The 20,033-nt window shown below is 39.4% G+C and overlaps 1 protein-coding gene across 1 annotated transcript in view; it reads left to right on the top strand.

The window, feature by feature from the left end:
• Window positions 1–19,284, top strand: part of GTF2H1 (general transcription factor IIH subunit 1) — a 34,371-nt gene extending 15,087 nt beyond the window's left edge. The window contains exons 6-15 of the mRNA XM_037899689.2: window positions 1,287–1,436; window positions 3,426–3,505; window positions 5,148–5,278; window positions 7,851–7,938; window positions 10,502–10,590; window positions 11,798–11,915; window positions 13,069–13,159; window positions 16,489–16,604; window positions 17,649–17,741; window positions 18,402–19,284. Of these exons, the coding sequence (XP_037755617.1) occupies window positions 1,287–1,436; window positions 3,426–3,505; window positions 5,148–5,278; window positions 7,851–7,938; window positions 10,502–10,590; window positions 11,798–11,915; window positions 13,069–13,159; window positions 16,489–16,604; window positions 17,649–17,741; window positions 18,402–18,488 (1,043 nt within the window). The 3' untranslated portion in view covers window positions 18,489–19,284. The remainder of the gene's footprint in view (window positions 1–1,286; window positions 1,437–3,425; window positions 3,506–5,147; window positions 5,279–7,850; window positions 7,939–10,501; window positions 10,591–11,797; window positions 11,916–13,068; window positions 13,160–16,488; window positions 16,605–17,648; window positions 17,742–18,401) is intronic.
• The last annotated feature ends 749 nt before the right edge of the window (window positions 19,285–20,033 follow it).

The following is a 20,033-nucleotide window of genomic DNA, read 5'->3' as shown; positions in this document are numbered from 1 at the left end:
TGCTTTCAGAAGTCTTAGAAGAGCAACACTTTGATGCAGAAACTACAGAACCCGAACGACCAAAAAAGAAAATCAACCTTCTGCTGGTGGCATCTGACTCAGATGATGAAAATGAACATGTGTTGGTCCGCACTGCTTTGGATGGTTATCGAACAGAACCTGTTATCAGCATGGACGCATATCCTCTGAAATGGTGGTTGAAGTATGAAGAGACCTATGAATCTTTAGTCCATCTGGCACATGCCGGCTACAATAGTACCATTCGAACACCTGTTCTCACTTTCAGGTGATACTGTAAACAAGAAGTGGACAACATTATCTTCTGCAAATGTAAGCAAACTTGTTTGTCTGAGCGATTGGCTGAACAAGAAGTAGAACTGAGTGGACTTGTATGCGCTAAAGTTTTACATTTTTATTTTTGAGTGCAGGGGTTTTGGTTTTTTTTACATAATTCTACATTTGTATGGTCAACATCCATGATAAAGAGATTGCACTACAGTACTTGTACTAGGTGAATTGAAAAATACTATTTTTTTTACAGTGCAAATATTTGTAATAAAAATAAAGTGAGCACTGTACACTTTGTATTGTGTTGTAATTGAAATCAATATATTTGAAAACGTAGAAAATATCAAGTTATTTAAATAAATGGTATTCCATGGTTTAAGAGTTTGATTAATATGCAATTAATCACAACTAATTTTTTAATCACTTGACGGCCCTAATTTTAAGGCTTGAGGCTGAAAAGAGACTCTGGAATTATTCAGTTTGCTTTGCCTTTAAGCCATGAGTAAATGTTCATGCTAAGTTCCACTCTCCATTTGAAGGATTTTTTTTTTAACGATTCTAAAATTTTCTAATGAGAGATTGTTGGTAAATTATCTGATTTACAAATGCTAGATTGGACCCTGATACTGACATTAGTTTGATCAGTCCTGGATGAAAAAGAACCAGTCCATCTTGGGAACACTATGGAAGGATTCCTCTTAAATAACTAGACTTCTGACCTTCGAAATTTTCCAGATGTGCTCAGCTGTACCATTTTCAAAGTTTATAGGCTATTGGTGTTTGTTTCCGATACCTAATAAGCATTGTTGGACATGACAGAACTTCAGTTTGTTGCATAAATTGCCATCTCTTTTTAAAATCCAAACTCCATATCTTTTTCGTAAGTAAGTGTTTACGCCTATTCAACATAAGCTTTGGTCATTTTCCATCACACACCGACAATTAATACAGTATCTTGAATTGCAAAATAGCTTAAACACACTTTGGTTTGTTTGCAGTAAAAGTGAAATATGCAGAAAATGTTCCACATAACATGACGGAAAAAGAATTCTGGACACGATTTTTCCAGTCTCACTACTTCCATCGAGATAGGCTGAATACAGGCTCAAAAGATCTCTTTGCTGAATGTGCCAAAATGGATGAAAAAGGTAAGCTTTTCTTTCTCTGCAACAGGTGATTGTGGTGGTAGCCACAGTAAACTGAAACTTCAAAATTAATTAAAAAAATAAAGCTAAGTTTTTGAAAGCCACATTAGATTAATCAGATAAAAGCAACATTCTCATTTTTAAAAATTATGTATTTGTCCTGTTATTTGATAAATGCTGCAAGATGACAGGAGCCAAGACCTGTGATGTAATCTTTAGACAGTGTTGATCACGCTGAATGTTTACAAAAAGAAAAGGAGTACTTGTGGCACCTTAGAGACTAACAAATTTATTTGAGTATAAGCATCCGATGAAGTGAACTGTAGCTCATGAAAGCTTATGCTCAAATAAATTTGTTTCTAAGCATTTTAGTACAGGACCTGAAATGTCTTCCATAATCAGATACTGTAAATATATAGGTTTCAGAGTAGCAGCCGTGTTAGTCTGTATCCGCAAAAAGAAAAGGAGTACTTGTGGCACCTTAGAGACTAACAAATTTATTTGAGCATAAGCTTTCATGAGCTACAGTTCACTTCATCGGATGCTTATGCTCAAATAAATTTGTTAGTCTCTAAGGTGCCACAAGTACTCCTTTTCTTTTTGCGGATACAGACTAACACGGCTGCTACTCTGAAACCTATATATTTACAGTATCTGATTATGGAAGACATTTCAGGTCCTGTACTAAAATGCTTAGAAACAAATTAGTGCTTAAAAGATGCCAGCACTAGAAAATCCTTTTTATACACAACTCATGCAGTATGGATAATGTCAGTGAAAGCTTCCTCATAATGTACAACGAAGGGGCCTTAACCATACCTCTGATAGTAGGGCATAGTTTTGTTCAGGTGACTATTTATTCTGTGACTTGCAACAGATATGGGTTTTGTGAAATCAGTTCTCTAGAAAGTGGATAAAGATTGGTTTCTTTCACAGGCCATTTGAATACATTCTGCTTTCATTGACCATCACAGTTCTGAGACATATTTGAAACCATGACCTTGAGGTGAAAAACGTCAAAGTTATATTCTGAAAATGTCATCTTCTCTTGATGCATGTGTATAATCCACGAATGATACACACATGTATGGAGAGAAGATTAGATCCTTTAATATATTAATACTGAATGCTTTTCATTCTGGGATTGTCAGCTGAAGGACACTGTCAAAGCAAAAACAAACAAAAGCCATACCTCATCATCAGATGTGTAAAGTGATGCATAGAAAAGTTAAGTGTTTTACCCAAGATCACACAGTAAGACAGTGGCAGAATTGGAAATAGAACATAGGAGTTATGGCTTCCAGTTCCCTGTTCTATCCACTAGTTAATACTATCTATTTAAAAATTAAATATAATACTTTATATTGAAGGCAGTACCATTGATGAATTACTAGAAAATGTTCAGAATTGTGGGTGGAAGTATCTGGAACTAGTTAGAATAATTCCTGCAATAATTTTCAAAAATACAGAGCAAAAGACTGATTTTAATGATAGACGCTATAAAGGGCTGAAAGTTACTGCACATAATAGCACTTGGACACATGCAAAACCTTCCCACAATACCCTTTTTCCCAACCATGGAACATGTTCGGAGGATTAAAAAAAAATCATTGTACTTTTTAGAAATACTTGTGTTCTAAAATAGATACAGCCTTGTTTTTTTGATACCTGTAGTGTTCAGTTCACTGGTTCCTGCAAACCCATATAATCTAAAATGTACCAGATATCTTACATGTTGGGTTGTTTAGATATAAACTACAAATTCAAGTTTGGGAACAACTAGTGCTGTTTTAGAAATAAATTTCCTGCACATATATTGGTGTCTAATAGTAGTTTAGTACTATATGTTGTGTAAGAAAATTATGGAATCATAAAAAGGTACTGAAGTCCAGATAACTTGGAGGCTCACGCTTTATCAGCCCTGAGTGTTGACAGATATTCTTGTTTAGATACTACTTTGCAAGAAGACATTGGGTTTTTTCCTTCTCATAGGGTTAAAAACAATGGTGTCTCAAGGGGTGAAAAATCCACTGCTAGATTTAACGGCCTTGGAGGATAAATCGTTAGATGAGGTAAGTACAGAGACTGTAAAACAAAAAAAAGTAAGACTTTCCACATTTTAAAACTGGATCAACTTATCAGCTTAAAAAAGGACTGCAAACAATACCAAAATACAAACTTTCCACTGAATAACTTCTGGTGCCCAATGCTAATTTTTCACTGAATTTCTCCTCTTCGTGTTGATGTTCTGGGTCTGATTCTAATCACATCAGTTCTACACCAGTGTAACTGCATAGAGTTACTTCTGATATACATTGGGGTAGTGGATGGAGAATCAGAACTTGTATTCTCAGTCTGTGTGCTATGCATCTTTTCTTTATTCGATGGTGCTGCATTACCTCAGCTGGCTTCCTGAGCACACTGGTATAAAATCTGACTTTGTTTCTAGAAGCATTCTTGTACAGCTTTTTTATTTTAAAATAGACCTCCCCTTATTTAATCCTTTCCATTTAGAGGCTACCTGGCATTGGTAAACAGGAATCCTACAATACAGAAGATTAAGATCAAAGCGAAGATAAATATAAAAGTTACCACATTTTTGGTCCAACTTATTTACTTAAAATGGAGTTAACTATATACAACACTTCTTAATATCAATTTAAAATATTAAATACTAAATACACCTCTACCCCGATAGAACGCTGTCCTTGGCAGCCAAAAAATCTTACCGTGTTATAGGTGAAACCGTGTTATATCGAACTTGCTTTAGTCCACTGAAGCACGGAGCCCCAACCCCTGGAGTGCTGCTTTACCGCGTTATATCCGAATTCGTGTTATATCAGGTTGCGTTATAGAGATGTACTTTGCACCACACACAGCAAAGACCTGTTTGATAGTTCCAAAGATACCACCGACTTAATGGTTAAAACAGAAGAATTAGTAGCTAGAGTCAGAGTGCAAATTAATACAACTTTATATTGTTTTACAATGATATAAGCTGTATCCCTAAGCACTTAATAAAATTTAAAACATGACGACAGATTTGGTGAACGATATTCCTATTCATTTGTTTAGTAAATAGTCCTTGGCCTACTGGATTTCTATAAACTTCTGTAAGAATTTGGTAATTGGAGCTAACCGTTTGAAAATAAAGAATTAGCATTTATACAGAGGTTTACATGTTCAAAGTGCAAAACAAGCATTAATGCTCTCAACGTCCCTCTGAGGTTGGGAAGTGCTATCCCCAGTGTACAAATGGGGAAATGAGGCAGAGGTGAAGAGGTCACACTGCACATAAGCAGTAGAGCCAGCATTAGGACCCTGAGGACTCCCAATACTATGTATATTCCTCTAAACCACACTGCAATGCTGTTCATTCAGTAAAGCCCAGAAAATGGGAAATGCAGAATCACTGCTACATGTTTGATCTAATGGAAAATAGGGAATGGTCTCACTTTTTAGACTCAGACTTGAAGGTCAGAAGGGACCAAAATGATCATCTAGTTTGACCTCCTGCACATTGCAGACCACAGAACCTCACCCACCCACTCCTGTAATAGACCCATAACCTCTGGTTGAGTTACTGAAGACCTCAAATTGTGGCTTAAAGTTACAGAGAATCCACCATTTACATTAGTTTAAACCTGCAAGTGACCTGTGCCCCATGCTGCAGTTAGTTTGGAATAACTTAACTGTTAATTACTTTACTTGCAGGGTTATGGTGTTTCCTCTGTGCCATCCACATCAAACTCCTCAAAGTCCTTAAAGGAGAGTAGCAATGCTGCCATTATAAAACGCTTTAATCATCACAGTGCCATGGTCCTTGCAGCTGGGCTCAGAAAACAGTAAGTTTCAGCATAGGAAAAAGCTCTCCGAACTGGTGACTAATTCAAACGTGAAAATTTTACAAATGTTATCTTGAAGCCTGTGGAGTATTATGATCTAAAAACAAATCTGATAGTGTGGATTCCATTTTTACTTTTAAAATCCCTTTCAATGTATAAGGCCATGCCAACCACCAAAATTAAAGATGTTATTTTTGTACAAGGTGGCATAAAAATATGGTAGTCTGGAAATACCTTCATATATTCCTCTTCTGTATTGTATCTCAAACATGGATTTTTTTCTTCATGTTTTATTTTAAAAAAGTGCCTTGACTGATTTGCCTTAGATAATATTTGACAACTGACAACCTCGTCCAGACGATAGCCCAAATTAAGGCCTAGAAGGCCATGAGTGCAGTGAAATTGGTCCAGTTTTTGCCATGCAGAGGGATAGATTGGTTGGATGCAAGGACATCACATGGAGTTCATGCCACCTGCACATTTTAACATAGCTCTGTAGGGGCTTCCTATACTGCTGTGTTCAGGAGGAGGGGACAGAAGAGCCAGGGCAACTGGGTTTACTAATGCAGATCCACGAGGTGGCTGAGTTACAGTTCTGTTGCAGTAGTGGCTGCTGTGCAGCCCAGGAAGGATTCCTTCTCCATCTGAGTCCTGCAAAACTCAGCCAACTATAGTCAACTTATCCAGTCTGTTCTTTAGGAGACACATTTTCCCCTTAGTGCTTCTTTATTTGCTCATATGATGTATTTGTGTTTTCATTTAAATAGAATACATTACCTTAATAAGCCTTTCTGATAGAAAACATTCCATCCCCCAAAACTTATATTGCTCCTTTCTACAAAATGCACAATCTGGATATTAAGGCACCTTTACTTGCCCGTCCTGTGTGGGAGTACTCCCTATTGTATGTGCACAGCAGCCATCAGAATCAGAGTGCCAATTAGAGGGAGAATAGCAACACTCATACTGTGAACGTAGCACGCCCAGCACTCCCACACTCCAGACAAGTTTGTGTGGAGGTGACAGTGTGGTGTTGGGCAAGACTTCTTCAGTGTGATACTAAAGACGATGATGCAGGCAGTGGATGCAAAGCTTAGAGAAAAACAGGATTGAGGCCCAAGAGAGCCTATGTAGAGCAGATATTCTCACTAAGCACCCTCATAGAGGAGTGTATAGAATGGCAAGCTGCCCTCCTTACCTATTTCACTGATTATCAAAAGGCATTTGACAGCCTTCACAGACATAGTGAATATTCTTCAGTTCTATAGCATCCCAGCTAAAGTTGTCCATATCATCAAGGCCATGTGCAGAGATCGGAAGTGTTCTAGGGGGGAACAACCACACAAGAGTGGTTTAATGTGGAGAGTGGCATGAAATGAGGGCTGCATTTTGTCACTGCTGTTGTTTGGCATGGTCATAGACTGGATAACAAAGTAGTATATTAGCAATACAAATACTGGTATAGCATGGATAGATGGCAAATACCTAGAAAGCCGAGATTTTCCTGCACTGAACAACACCCCTGAAAAGTTAAAAACAAAAACAACCTGGCAAATACAGCATGCCAAGCAGAACTCAGAACAGACATCTGCTAAAATAAACATCCTGGAAACCCAGACATCAAGCAGTAACATCACATTTGAAGGCAAAAACATCGAGAAAGTAGAATAGTTCACCTACCTGGGCAGCACCATCGTGGCCAACAGAGACCTCAAGAAGGAAGTGACATCAAGGATAGGAAAGGCATCCAGAGCATTTATTCAACTTAACGTATGGAAAGCTAAGATACTCAGAACAAAACTGAGAATTTTCAATTCAAACGTAATCTCAGTGCTATCATATGGCCTCGAACTGGAGATCTATCAAAATGTTAGACAGAAAACTAGACCCCTTTAAAAATAAGTGCCTATGACAGATCCTGGGCATTGGTTGGAAATACGTATTTACCAGCGAAGAGATGTGAGAAATCAGCCACCAGCCACTCATCTCCACCAGAATCAGAAGGAGTAGCTGTACTCCGGAAACTAACATGGACTCCCACATGAAGATGTTAAGTAGAAACTAACTGGTATGAGGAAACAAGGGTGTCCAAGAGACACCTTAAGAAAAACCCTTTACAGGGAGGACAGAACAGTAGATCTCAACACCATAGAGCAGATGGAAGCAGCAGCAAATAACAGAGGACTAAAAGAGAGTAGTTTCTGTCCTGTGTGCCAACACTGACATGGAAATGATGTGATGTAAGTGCATTAACAGTAGCACACAACGTGTGTGACTAAAGTTTTAGTTGGCAGGAGGACTTCTTCACTGCAGTATGGTCCTGTTACCTCCCTGTCTATGTCAAGAGTACACTATTTTTTTCTTTGTGCAGAGATGAGGAATCTTATCCCCGTAGCCCGTCGTCAACAAAATACTGACCCTTTTTAGAGTGACACCCAGGGGTCCAGCATTTAAGTGCAGACCTTTTTGAAAGAAATAAAGATTAACCTACTACATGTCCTCGGTCTAAATGTCAGTCTCCCACAAGATGACTTATTGTTCGCTTCCTTTTAATACTGTCTTTTATTTTAAGAGAAGCACAAAATGATCACTACAATGAGACCAGCAGTATGGATGGAAACTCCCGGGATTCAGATTTCTTTCAGACACCAATAAAAAAGGTATGAACAAAGTGAGTTTTCCACTGCAATTCCAACTGAAGTATAATACTGCGAACAGCTGCATAAGGCATCATCTGCTTAAAAGTATGAAGAATGATATGAATGTAAAGTATTAAATACAACAGCCTTAAGATGAACATGCTGTTGACACAGAGCTCTTCATTTTATTTAAATGCAAATAACTTTAATTGATAATACAATCTTCCTGTTTTTTTTCCTTTCACTGAGTAAATATTGACATTTTCCCCCATACCTTTCTAATGGATCTTAAAAGGCATGTTCTGTTCATTGTGTGTGGTTGTATTTATGCATTACCACTGTAAGTGCCTGAGCACCTTTAGGAGAACATCCAGGCAAAGAATTAAGATAGTAGTAGTTGCAACCACTGCATGGAATTAATATATTGAATTCATTGGGGAAGGAATGCACACTTACTACTTATTAGTAAACAGAATGCTAATTTGATACTTAAGCTAAAAGGGTTGACCTTGCATCAGAATCATAGTGCTCAACTGAAAGTGAGTTTCAAATTTGATTGATTATTGGTGCACAAAAATGAGGCAACTATAGTGTTTCTCTTAGAATTTTTCCACAGAGCTGCTGTGTTCAGGATACTGGAATTATGTAAAAATTGCAAAGAAAATAGAATGTTTTGAATGACTGTATACTGCAATCCAAAAAGCTAAGAGGGAAAACTTCACTGACTTTTAACCTTTGCACATACACTTCCCCCAACCGCCAAAAATTACTTGAAATCTACACAAGTAACAAACGGTTTGTAGAAAATACCCATTGTAGCTTTTGTGGCAGTCACTAGCTCTGACTTCACTATATGGTGCAGTTTTCAGTGGGAATGAACAACAGAACAGGACTAAAGGAAAATCTCTCTACACTTAATGAATGAAGAAAGCAAGAGATCTCCAAAGCAGTTTTCACTTAATTTTCATTGTATCATATTTAAGTATACTGCTGTTAATGATCCTTAATATTTTCTACCACAAATGAACACCTTATTTAGCTACATATCTGCACTGGCTCTAGGGTTAAATTCCTGCACTAAAAACATTAACCCTGTTCTTTCCTCTTGTATTAAAGTAACATATGCACATAAACAGGGACTACAAAGGGTCGTTTATGTATGTGTGCACTTTTTTTTTAAATGAGGTGGCTCAGATTTTAAAAAAAAAAATCCGGGCCAGGATCTGCAGAAAAAGTAGTAAAGGCCATTAGTACTAAAACAAGCATGTGAACATGTTTTTTAAAAAAGGGAAGGTGGCAGGGAGCTCTGCCCATGGGATTTCAGTAGAGTATTTACCTAAATATGGCTTTGGTCATGTTTTTCCTGTTCATATATTCATAGAGAGTTTTACTGTAACTTCCTTCAAAACTGGCAGACAGTAGGTTCTTTGACAAGTTTCTGCTTTTATTAAAATTTCTGAACTGCCATTTAAAAATTTGTATAACAAGACAATGATTTTGGAATTTTTAAACATTTTAGTTGGCTTCTGTGCTTTTTAGTTTAAAAATAGTAGAAATAATTTTACGATCGGATTTACCACCATGTAACTTCCAGTGCATTTAAACACTCAGCCCAATTCTGAAGCCCTCACACAAGCATTGACTCCAATTATAATTGTCTTACATTTTCAGAACTGACCACTGGTATTGACAAAAAGAAAAGGAGTACTTGCGGCACCTTAGAGACTAACAAATTTATTTGAGCATAAGCTTTCGTGAGCTACAGCTCCCTTCATTGGATGCATCCGATGAAGTGAGCTATAGCTCACGAAAGCTTATGCTCAAATAAATTTGTTAGTCTCTAAGGTGCCGCAAGTACTCCTTTTCTTTTTGTGAATACAGACTAACACGGCTGCTACTCTGAAACCAGTGGTATTGAGTGTCTTAAGTTCTGAGTGCCCAGTTTCAGATCCTTAAAGGGACCTGACTTTCAGAAAGTGCTGAGTACTTGCTCTCTGAAGACCTGGATCCTTTAAGATGTTAGGTTGGATACCCAGGAATGCTAGTCATTTGTAAAATTAGGCCTGTCTGTTTGTGTAAAGGTCTTTGAGATTTGGCTGAGATCATAGCACAGCATGTGGCCACTTCGTGCTGCACTGCCCAGGGAATCTTAATCACTGGGCCAACAGCCTGCCATGGAAGGAAGACGCATTTATATGGGGGTAATCCACTTGTGGTATAGAGAAAATATGGCTGCTCTTAGGCCGCCATCCTCCTCCTTCCTCTTGCTGTTGCCAGTTGGGCTGTGATGGGAGAAAGGAGGTCCCCCTTTGCCATGGCAAATAGTATAGGGATCTTGTGGCCTTCACAGCCAGTGTCACTGAAAACTGCACTAGACAACCAGAGCCACCTATACACCTCTCCTCCCAACCTACGCTGGTGATGCACGGCCAGAGCAGAGGATCTGAGCCACGTGGGCTTTTTTCATTTATCTTGGTTTTTTCCATTCTCTTACCAGGAAACTATGACAAGGAAAAAAGCACAGTCTGTATATGTGCAACTATATCATAAGTAATTTAGTTTATTGTCTCTTATTATATTGCAGGTGAAGCTACAGGAGGCTATTGAATATGAAGATTTAGGAAAGAATAATAGCATTAAAACTATTGCACTAAATCTAAAGAAATCTGATCGGTAAGTTCAATGGATAAAAGAAAACTGCAGTTCTTTGGATGTTTCAGCATATTAAAACTAATATAAATCTCTTTATGATCTATTCAGAATCAATCTGTCCCTAATATGCTAATCTGCTTTGTGTTTGAATGCTTCTAAATTAAAATTTAATTAATCTGAAACCTTGTTTAAACAAATTCTAGTTACCAGTTTCAAAACTGTATCTTTAATTCATATTGACTTTTGAATTTAGTAAGCCTGTTACAAATCATTACTAGAAGAGATCCATAATTTTAGTCTGAGTATGAAAATCTAACAAATGTACCTTTATTAATTTAGTTTGAGACATCTTGTAAGCATTTCTGTTGGTATGATGTATTTGGAAATATTTGCACTCTCTGCACAGACACAGATTGTACTTGGGTTTTGACTTGGGACAGCTCTCAATGGTTTGATTCACTACTTTTGTGGTGGGCTGCCCTTTTGTCTTCCAGAACCTAAGCTTTCAGTTTGAAAAACGTTGCAACTGTCAGGACAAGAGATACAAAGAGAACCTTCCAAATGTGAACCAATGGTGTAGTGGTGTTTGTCAAATACTAGTCCTGAGAGGTGGGACTTGCCCCACTCATCTGGAGTCTGTCAGTTTAAGTGACAGTACTGCCCGTGCTGAGCAAAGCATAAAAGGGGTGATGACATTAAGGCCAGCTCTGTGCTACAGACCTATGTTGGTATAACTATATCACTCAGGTGTGAAAAATCCATACCCCCGAGTGATAGTCATACCAACCTTATCCGCCCCCCTTAGACAGCGCTTTGTCAATGGGAGAGCTTCTCCTGTCAATATAGCTACTGCGTCTCAGAGGTGGATTAACTTGGCTGACAGGAGAGCTCTGCAGCTGTGCCGATGCAGCATTTTAAGTGTAGACCTGCCCTAAGATCTGCATAACAAAAAATCAAGAATGGCATGTCCCTTCTTATTTTGCTGTCACGTATGGGAGAAAATTAGGTTGTAGGTGGAATTTGGAAGCTTACAGTTAAGTTTTAATTGTTTTACATTTCCAATCAGACCACTGGATTTATTGATTTATTTAATTTTTAATAGAGGCCAAAAGCCAAGTTTGTACAGCACCTAAAATCTGAGAGGTGCGACTGCTAATAAATCTTAGTCTACTGAGAATTAAGTTACCTTGTGTTTTGGTTTGTTTTTTTCCCCTTTCTCTTCCCATAGGTATTATCATGGTCCAACTCCAATTCAATCACAGCAATATGCAACCAGTCAGGATATTATTAATTCTTTTCATAGTATTAGACAAGAAATGGAAGCCTACGTACCCAGACTAACTCAGGTAGGAAAAATTCATTTTAATTTAAATACAAAAAAGTAAAACTCCCTCCTTAATACTGGAAAGTTAGTGTCAAATTAGCTTTGTCTAGATATTTCTTGACTTACTAGAATTATGGTACTTACAGAGTTTTGTCCCTCAAGATGAACCTGATACTTTTCCGATTAAGTTGCGTAATGTTGGAAACTATTTTAGAAGTGAAGTCTTCCATCAGAACAACACTTAAGTTGCAGAGCAGTGTTTTAGCCATACCACTTCAGCTCTTCTCTGAAGTTGTAATATTAAGACAAGTAACTACCATATTTGCTGGTATAGATCGGCAAATCCTATAGCCCTCTCATACCTGCGAGGAAGCTCCAAATGTAGTGGAATCAGCATTGCTGTACTGCACAGGGTAGAACAGAAAGCCACACATGGGGACTTAGCTCCACAATGTGAAGGTGGAGCTATCTCTGGCGGCCCTTACCTCAGGCACGGGGAGGGGTGGGGTGGGTTTGATGGCAATACAAGGTCACAGCCAGTGGGTTTGTGACTAAGTGGATCGGTAGGACACAGGTGCTACTACCTCTCTGAGGTTGCCAAATGGCTGCATGTGTGCTGTGCCCTCAGGTTGACTGGGGCAGCTGGTTCTCGTAACTTCCCTTGCACTTAGAAAATTTACTTTTGGCCCTTATTAAATTACCACAATGTTTGTGCGTCACAGTTCTAGTAAAGTCATGAGTACCAATGAAAATTTTCCTTCACTTGTCATATTGCCTTATTAAAAGTTTGAATGATCTTGACTTACATCCAATACATGCATGAGTTCAGCAATATCATGTGCATGTTAAGAACCCACACTATAGACATGAAGTAGAGAACAATACTGGTGGACAGGTGCTGTCTGGGTTCCCATCATGGTTTCTGGAACTTCCAAAGGCAACATGAGTTAATGCTTAGTAGAACTACATGTCCAATTCCCTATCCCATCAATGGGGAGATGACTTTTATACTTGCAAAATTCAAGATTATTTCAATCTAAGATCACTAACTAACGTCCTGAGGGATATGTCTGAGCCAGTGCAGTTCACACTTTTCTTTAAGACTTTGTCCAAAATGTTTTAAAGCGAGTCACTGGGGAAAATGATATGAAAGGGCTTTGGGTTTTTTTTTTAAGGTTCTTTCAAGTGGTGCTGCTACGAGCACCATCACAGCCCTGTCACCTGGAGGAGCCCTTATGCAGGGTGGGACACAGCAAGCCATAAACCGTAAGTTTTTGCATAGTAAGTTACCTTGTAGCCGTATAGGCTATACCAACAGCAAGGTGGCGTGCCCTGGCTTTTTAAATTTTTGGATACAACAGGTTATACTGACAAAGCAAATGCAGAGACTTTCATCGAAAATACTGTTGCAAAGTATAAAAGTTATCAGGCGGAAGTGACAAAGGAAAAATTCTGAGAGAAACTAGCAATCCAGTCTGCCCGATAGGCAGTGGTGGCTCTGGTGCAGAGGTAAATGGAATTAAGTTAGCTAGGAGCAAACAAAGCCAGACTGACTCTCAGAATATTAAGTTATTTAAAGGTAAAACCATTTATTACTCCTCCACTAAAGGCCCTGTCTAGCTGCTTCCAACCTGTTGCCACCATTTTGAGCAGATAGGGTGAAACCCAAGTGGCCACCCTGTTGAGTTGAGGACAGCCAGTAAACCTTCTTTCTCCTCCAATATCTCTGCTCACACTTAGGTGCTTTCATCTCTACACCTGCTTTGTGTAGGCTTCTCCTCCCCCTTCTTTCTCCTCCTGCTGGCTTTCTGCAGTGGTAGAAATGAGGAATCACAAGAGATAAGAGGTAGCAGCAGCAGTCCAGCTGCCAGATGTACACAAATGAAAGCTCTGAAGCCTTGAGTTAAGGCCTAAAACTCAACACTCCCTGGCCTTGGAAGGTATGCCACAGTGTAAAAGCAGAGGGGTAGCTTCTTGGCTCTTACATTTTCTCTGCCATTTACAAAATAAAACTTCATTTATGCCAGGGGAGCAAGCTGTAGATTTGATTTGGAAACAGATTTTGTAACCAAATCTGTCTGTGAAATAATTGTATGCAGTGTAGTTGTAGCTGTGCCAATCCCAAGATATTAGAGAGATAAGGTGGGCGAGGGGATATCTTTTATTGGACCAATTGAGAGAGATGAGCTTTCGAGCCACACACAGCTCTTCTTCAGGTCTTGGAAAGTTACTCCGAGTGTCACAGCTAAATGGACTTAGCTGTGATGCTCGGAGTATCTTTTGAAGAACTGTGTGTGGCTCAAAAAGCTCGTCTCTCACCAAAAGAGATATTACATCATCCACCTTGTCTCTATGAAATAATTGCTCAATGTTAATTTTTCTTATGGATTACAGAGGCATAACTGTTCTACACAGGCCCTATGTGTCCACTTAGTTCTTCCCCTTTCAACCGATCCTGCTTATACCTCCTTGAGCTCCTGCCTCTCCAGCCTTGCAGCGACTAAGCTGAGTCCCTGTAAGGCCCAGTTTGCACTCTTACTTCCCTGGTAACTGACAGGAAGCATCACAGAAACAAGGGCAGAAGTAGCCACAGTCAGGTACCACAAGGGAAAGTGTAGAGTGCACTTCAGAATGGATGAAAAGGGGTCAATAAAAGGTGGGAAAGGACTGGGTTTTCCCTCCTGTGCTGTCAGGTTTTGTTTTGTATTCTACCCCACTTCTGCAACCCCAACTCCACTCTTAAAAAAATACCACCTTACTCAGCAGGCCACAAGTTCTTCTACCCTCAAGAATGCAGAAAAGGTAGAAGTGAATACAAATTAAGCAGGCATAATAAGTCGCTACGTAGGATGGATCCGCCCAAAATGCAAGGTGTAGTAAGACCTTGGGGGTACTATAGAGAGCTAAAGTGCTCAATTCTGGTGTTGGGGTAATGCATAGGTCAAAGCTTACAAGTGCCTGCAAATAGTATTGGGGGCCAGGTTTATAATGAGGCCATGCTGAGTTGCAAGCTCCTTAATGAAATAAACTCAAACAGCGGCATTGTTTGCGGCCTCTGTTTGGAGTTCTGCTGACACCGTGGAGTTAAGGTTACTGTGAGTTTGTATTACTTGATCACAGCTATTACCCTTTTGTGGTTCTGCTGTACGATACCTCTTCGCAGTACGCTTTGGCATGGGGAAGGACTGACACACTGCTCTGGAGAGCTGCAATTAGGTATTGAATTGAACCAGACTGAATAAATTGCTGCCTGCCTGTGAGAAGCCAGGAGAGAGCAGCGTGCGTGCGAACAAGCAGAGGGTGAGATGAACTCTGGCCAGGAACGGTCTCAGGGCCTGGCTTCACTGCTAAAAAAGCTGTTTTTTTACCCAGGACTAGCTCAGACACAGTAGTTACCCTCAAGTAAAAGACGCAGCCTTTTTTAGCAGTGAAGACAGAGACCTTAGAGACTTGGGCTCAACTATACCCAGCCCTAGGTAGGTGTGTAAGGGGCACAGGGGAGACAGCTCAAAGATCTTTCCCCTCACGGCCCCGCATGGGAGTCTGAGGCCTGGCATTTTGGAAGCACAAGGACTCCGTGCAGTTAGTACCCACACTGCAATGGCACGACCCTCCCCAAGGGAGCAGGCCAGGCCTTCCTCATGCAGGAGCAAGGGCACCATGCACCTTTGGTGAGAGCGGCATGGCAGCCACATACCCCCCGAGTCAGGCACAGTGTCTCCCCGCTGGGACTGTGCCTCTACAGCTCCCCTCCCCGCCAAGGCTAAAGAGCCACAGCACAGTGCACTGAGAGAAATTTGGGGCCCCAGAACATCATGTTTACTGGGGACCCACCCTCCCCCATTTTATCCCCACACAGACTTTTGGGGGCTCCTTGTACAGCGTCTTCCTCACTGACTATTTTATATTTCTGCTTTTTTTTCCTTTCCTCTCTTGCTCACTTTGTCTGATTGTTCCTTCCCTAACTTCTGTTCCTGTGCATCTCAGTCTCTAATTCTTTTCCCTTGCTTCTTTCACTCCTATAGCTTCTTTGTGCTTTTTCCTTCCCACTGTTTTTCTCCTCTCTACCCCCTCTGCCACCGTGATCTTGCCCCTACCCCTGTATGTCATGAGGAGGGAAGGACCCTGATTATGTGAGTCAGTAGGATCCAAACTGATTGTGCTGCTTCTGCTCCACAATGAGTGGATTGTGATAGTGTTGCACACTTCAGGTTGGGGAAGTGCTCCGGGGGCTCTCACCCTCAGCCCCCATTGGAAGAAAATGGAGGATGTAGCAGCAGGTTAAGGTCCAGTGTTCCTAACCACTCTGGGTGGTTTTTCGGGTCCTATTACCTCCAAGGGGATACATTTAATAAACACTCTGTTAACTTTAAATGAGCCCTAGAGCATCTTTTTTAAGAGACTTATAGACTACAAAGAAATAGTGTAATTGACTCTCTGTTTGTGGACTGGCACAATACAGTTGTTTGAGCCCTAGACTGCTCCTGTTACAGGTATCAAACATCTTTCTTTATGTATTAGCCAGCTCTTATTTTACTTACACATTACATAATTTAAGTGACATGCCTTTTAGAAAATTTCTTTTCCTGTTGCAGAGATGGTGCCAAATGATGTTCAGTCTGAACTGAAACACTTGTATGTGGCAGTTGGGGAGCTACTGCGACACTTCTGGTCCTGCTTTCCTGTTAATACACCATTCCTAGAAGAAAAGGTAAGAGGGATTGATGGTATAAACTTGCCAGGATAAATGTCAGTGTATCTTGTAACGGTGTGTGTTCTGTAATGAGACCATTGAAAGTATTTTTATTCAAGCTGTAGTATCACATTATCAATCATGCGGTGTATATAACTCTACATGATGATTGTCCTTTCACTCTTGAAATGATTATGGACAGAAAGGCACTATGTAAAAACAGCATAATTAACTCAGCAGATCTGCTCCCTCTGCATAACTGGAGTGTGATCTGCCAATGCTATTGCCTAAAACTGTTTTTCACTGTCCTGTTAACTACAGTACAGAAGAAGGGGCTGAATACTTGTGGCTCAGAAATTGTCATATTACCTATATTCCAATTGTAGAATCCTGATTACTGGTAATGAGAACTGGAAAGAAAATACAATCAACCTTGGATCTCAAAATGAAGATAACAGTGGTAGGCAGGAGAGAACTTGTCTAAACAGAGCAAGTTTAATATAGAATCTCACACATCCACAGAATCATTGTGCCCTTCTAGTCACCTTGCAGAGTATAACTGCACTTCAAAAAGGTTAGAGCATGGGGTTAAGAATCGGAAACAAAGCATAGGATTCTAGCTCTGCCACTGTAGGTTACTGTGTGAAATGAAAACTTCTATTCAGATGGCTTGGGCCTTCTACTGCAAAACTTAAAAAATCATAGTATGCTGTTGGCTTGAAGCAGAGAGATAAGTAATGTTAAATGTGAAGTGTTGCTGACAAAGATACTGTAGAAATTACCACAGTACAGGTGTAAAGCATATTATGCTCAGTTAAACAGCTTAAGTTTAAGAAAAATGCAGAGCCATTTAGTGCTTGTTTCCAGTTGTTTAAAGCAAAAAGATCATCACATTTTCAATACAGTAAGTGCTTCCTAGCAATTTGCTTTAACTGTACATATTTACAGTAATCCTAGGTACTAGCTTCAAGGTATTTCAATTTGCAGGAGCAATTTGCTGAAAGCAAGAAAATGTTCATGTGAAGGAGTTTGTACTCTTTTTTTCCTGTTGATCTCTTTCAGGTTATGAAAATGAAGAGTAACTTGGAAAGATTTCAAGTTACAAAGCTCTGTCCATTCCAAGAAAAAATTCGGAGACAGTATTTAAGCACAAATGTAAGAGGAAAAAGTATTCTTTCCAATTTCAATTATTTGTGCACATATTGATCTTTAAAAAAAATAACTGACTCATTTATCACAGGATGGCAGATTTTGGTCTCCTGTGTTTGGGGGGTTTTAATTTGTTCCGTTAACTACACGTATAATGCTTAATTTTTCTTAAGTGTATTTCTCTCATCATCTCTCCACCCCCACCCCCACCCCCCCAAAAAAACCATGGCTGATGGAGAAAAGGATGTTAGGGGTATTATATTTTGGAATAATTTTCTCCTTTTATTATCTTTCAAGTTGATAGTCTGATTTCTCAATGACTGGATGAATGGCCTGTTTAGCTAGTTTCCAGTGACTATGGAAAGTGCTTTTAAGTACAGCACTTGAACATAAGTTGTCCGCATAGTTTCCCTTGAACTAGCTAACTGCATATCCACTGTCTTTACTGATACTCTGCCATGCTTGACTTCGAGACATTTTGTAATTGAAACTTGCGGCCAGTTCTCCTCTCACATCACATACCCTGATGCAACTCCCTAGGCTTTAGAGGAGTTACTCCTGATTCCTCATACTGAGAGAAACAACAATCAATCCCATTTATGTTTGAGCAGAGTAAGGGCACACGTTTCTCAGATACTGGGATGATCCCTTTGTTTTATCTTTCAGTTGATAAATCACATAGAAGAGATGCTGCAGACAGCCTACAATAAGTTCCACACGTGGCAGTCCCGACGTATGCTGAAGAAAACGTGAAGACTCCTGCTATAAAGGTTGGAGAGGGAAATCTGCAATAGCTGTAGGAACACAACCTGGCAAATGTGCAGTTCTTAGATATTGCAGGAACATCTGCAATATGTGGATTCCTGGAAATGTTGCTAACTGAACTTGCACATTTTTTGGAAAAAGACCTGTGATTAAACTTGAAACTAGGGAAAAATTGAGGAAGAACCAAAACAGAAGAAGTGAGAGGCAAAAAAAAACATATTTAAGATGCTGTTTACTGCAGTTACTCAGGAACTGCTTTTGATTTGCATAAAGAGCTGCTTTCAGAAATAAACTTTAAAAAGGGTGTATTAATAAAATCTGAAACTGTTTGTCTAATTTTTTTAAAATGTGTATGGCACAGGGTAGAATGTAATGTTTTTCTTCACTGGATTCTGGCATTTTATTGAATTCTGTTTGTACTTACTGAAACAGAGGTTAACAATGACATTTTAAATATAGCTGAGACTGTTTGTTTTTGCTTCAAACATCTGACAAGATTAGCTGTCAGAAGACCAGCTTCGGCCATGTGTTTCCCTACAAACTGGAAGCAACAGACATTGCACTGAAAGCTGTTTATGGTTTGGAGTCCCTAAAGGCATGTGTGGGGGAGGGCACACTTTTGCCTCGTGTCTTGGATTTTTATGCAGAATATTTTCAGCCATCAAGTTTGCATGTTTTCCTTTGAATGCAAGGGTTGCTATTGCAATTTTTTTTTTTTTAAAGGTGGCATCTGTTTTGAGAAGGAGAGAATGCATTTTCTAAAATAAAGTTTCTTACTAAAGAACTAGAGGAAAAGTCACTTACTTTCACCTCTTAGAAGAGAGATTTCTCCTAAATCTGTTTTTCTCCACTCTTCCTTGTTGACTGTTACACTATTTTTGGCGAATTGATAATCATTGCAAAAGAGTGAAAAGTGTGTGAATACACAAGCTCCTGAGGTATCTGGAATCTGTGCCATACTTTGTTCCAAATACATAAACTGTGAGTTGATCATAAAACCTATCGGTCTTGTATTAAGTATTTGACTTGGAGACAAAGTAAACCTGTTCTATATTAGTAGATGCAGTAATGACACACTGTATTTCATTGTTTCATTTTGATCATTAACAGGGCCCATGGTATGGGCTACTGAGTTTTTGACTTGGGTTAAAATGTGACTGTTGGAGAATTGAGATGTATTTAATACACTGAGACAACTCAGAATGACAGTACATATTTAAGAGCAGACAGCCATTCAAATTGGAGACTGACTCGTCAGCCTCCAGAATGGCTTTACCTTAGAGAGACAGATGAGCATTGCAATGGTACTTAAACCCTACAGCATGTTGTCAGTAAGTGGATGGCACCTAATCCTGACAAAATGTGTGTGTGTTTATATAGACAGACACACACACACAAGCAGAATCTATCTATGGTGTCCATGCTCTACCGCTACTCCCTTTGAAGGGGTGGAGGGTTTTCTCATTGAGTAGAGTATGTAAGCTACATGCTTATTGTATGCAATTTTTTTGGGTTGCATAGTCTGATAAGGTT

The sequence above is a fragment of the Chelonia mydas genome, chromosome 6, assembly GCF_015237465.2.
Source record: "Chelonia mydas isolate rCheMyd1 chromosome 6, rCheMyd1.pri.v2, whole genome shotgun sequence".
Taxonomy (NCBI): Eukaryota; Metazoa; Chordata; order Testudines; family Cheloniidae; genus Chelonia; species Chelonia mydas.
Note: the sequence above shows the minus strand (reverse complement) of the source record. Positions and strands in the feature narration are given on the sequence as shown.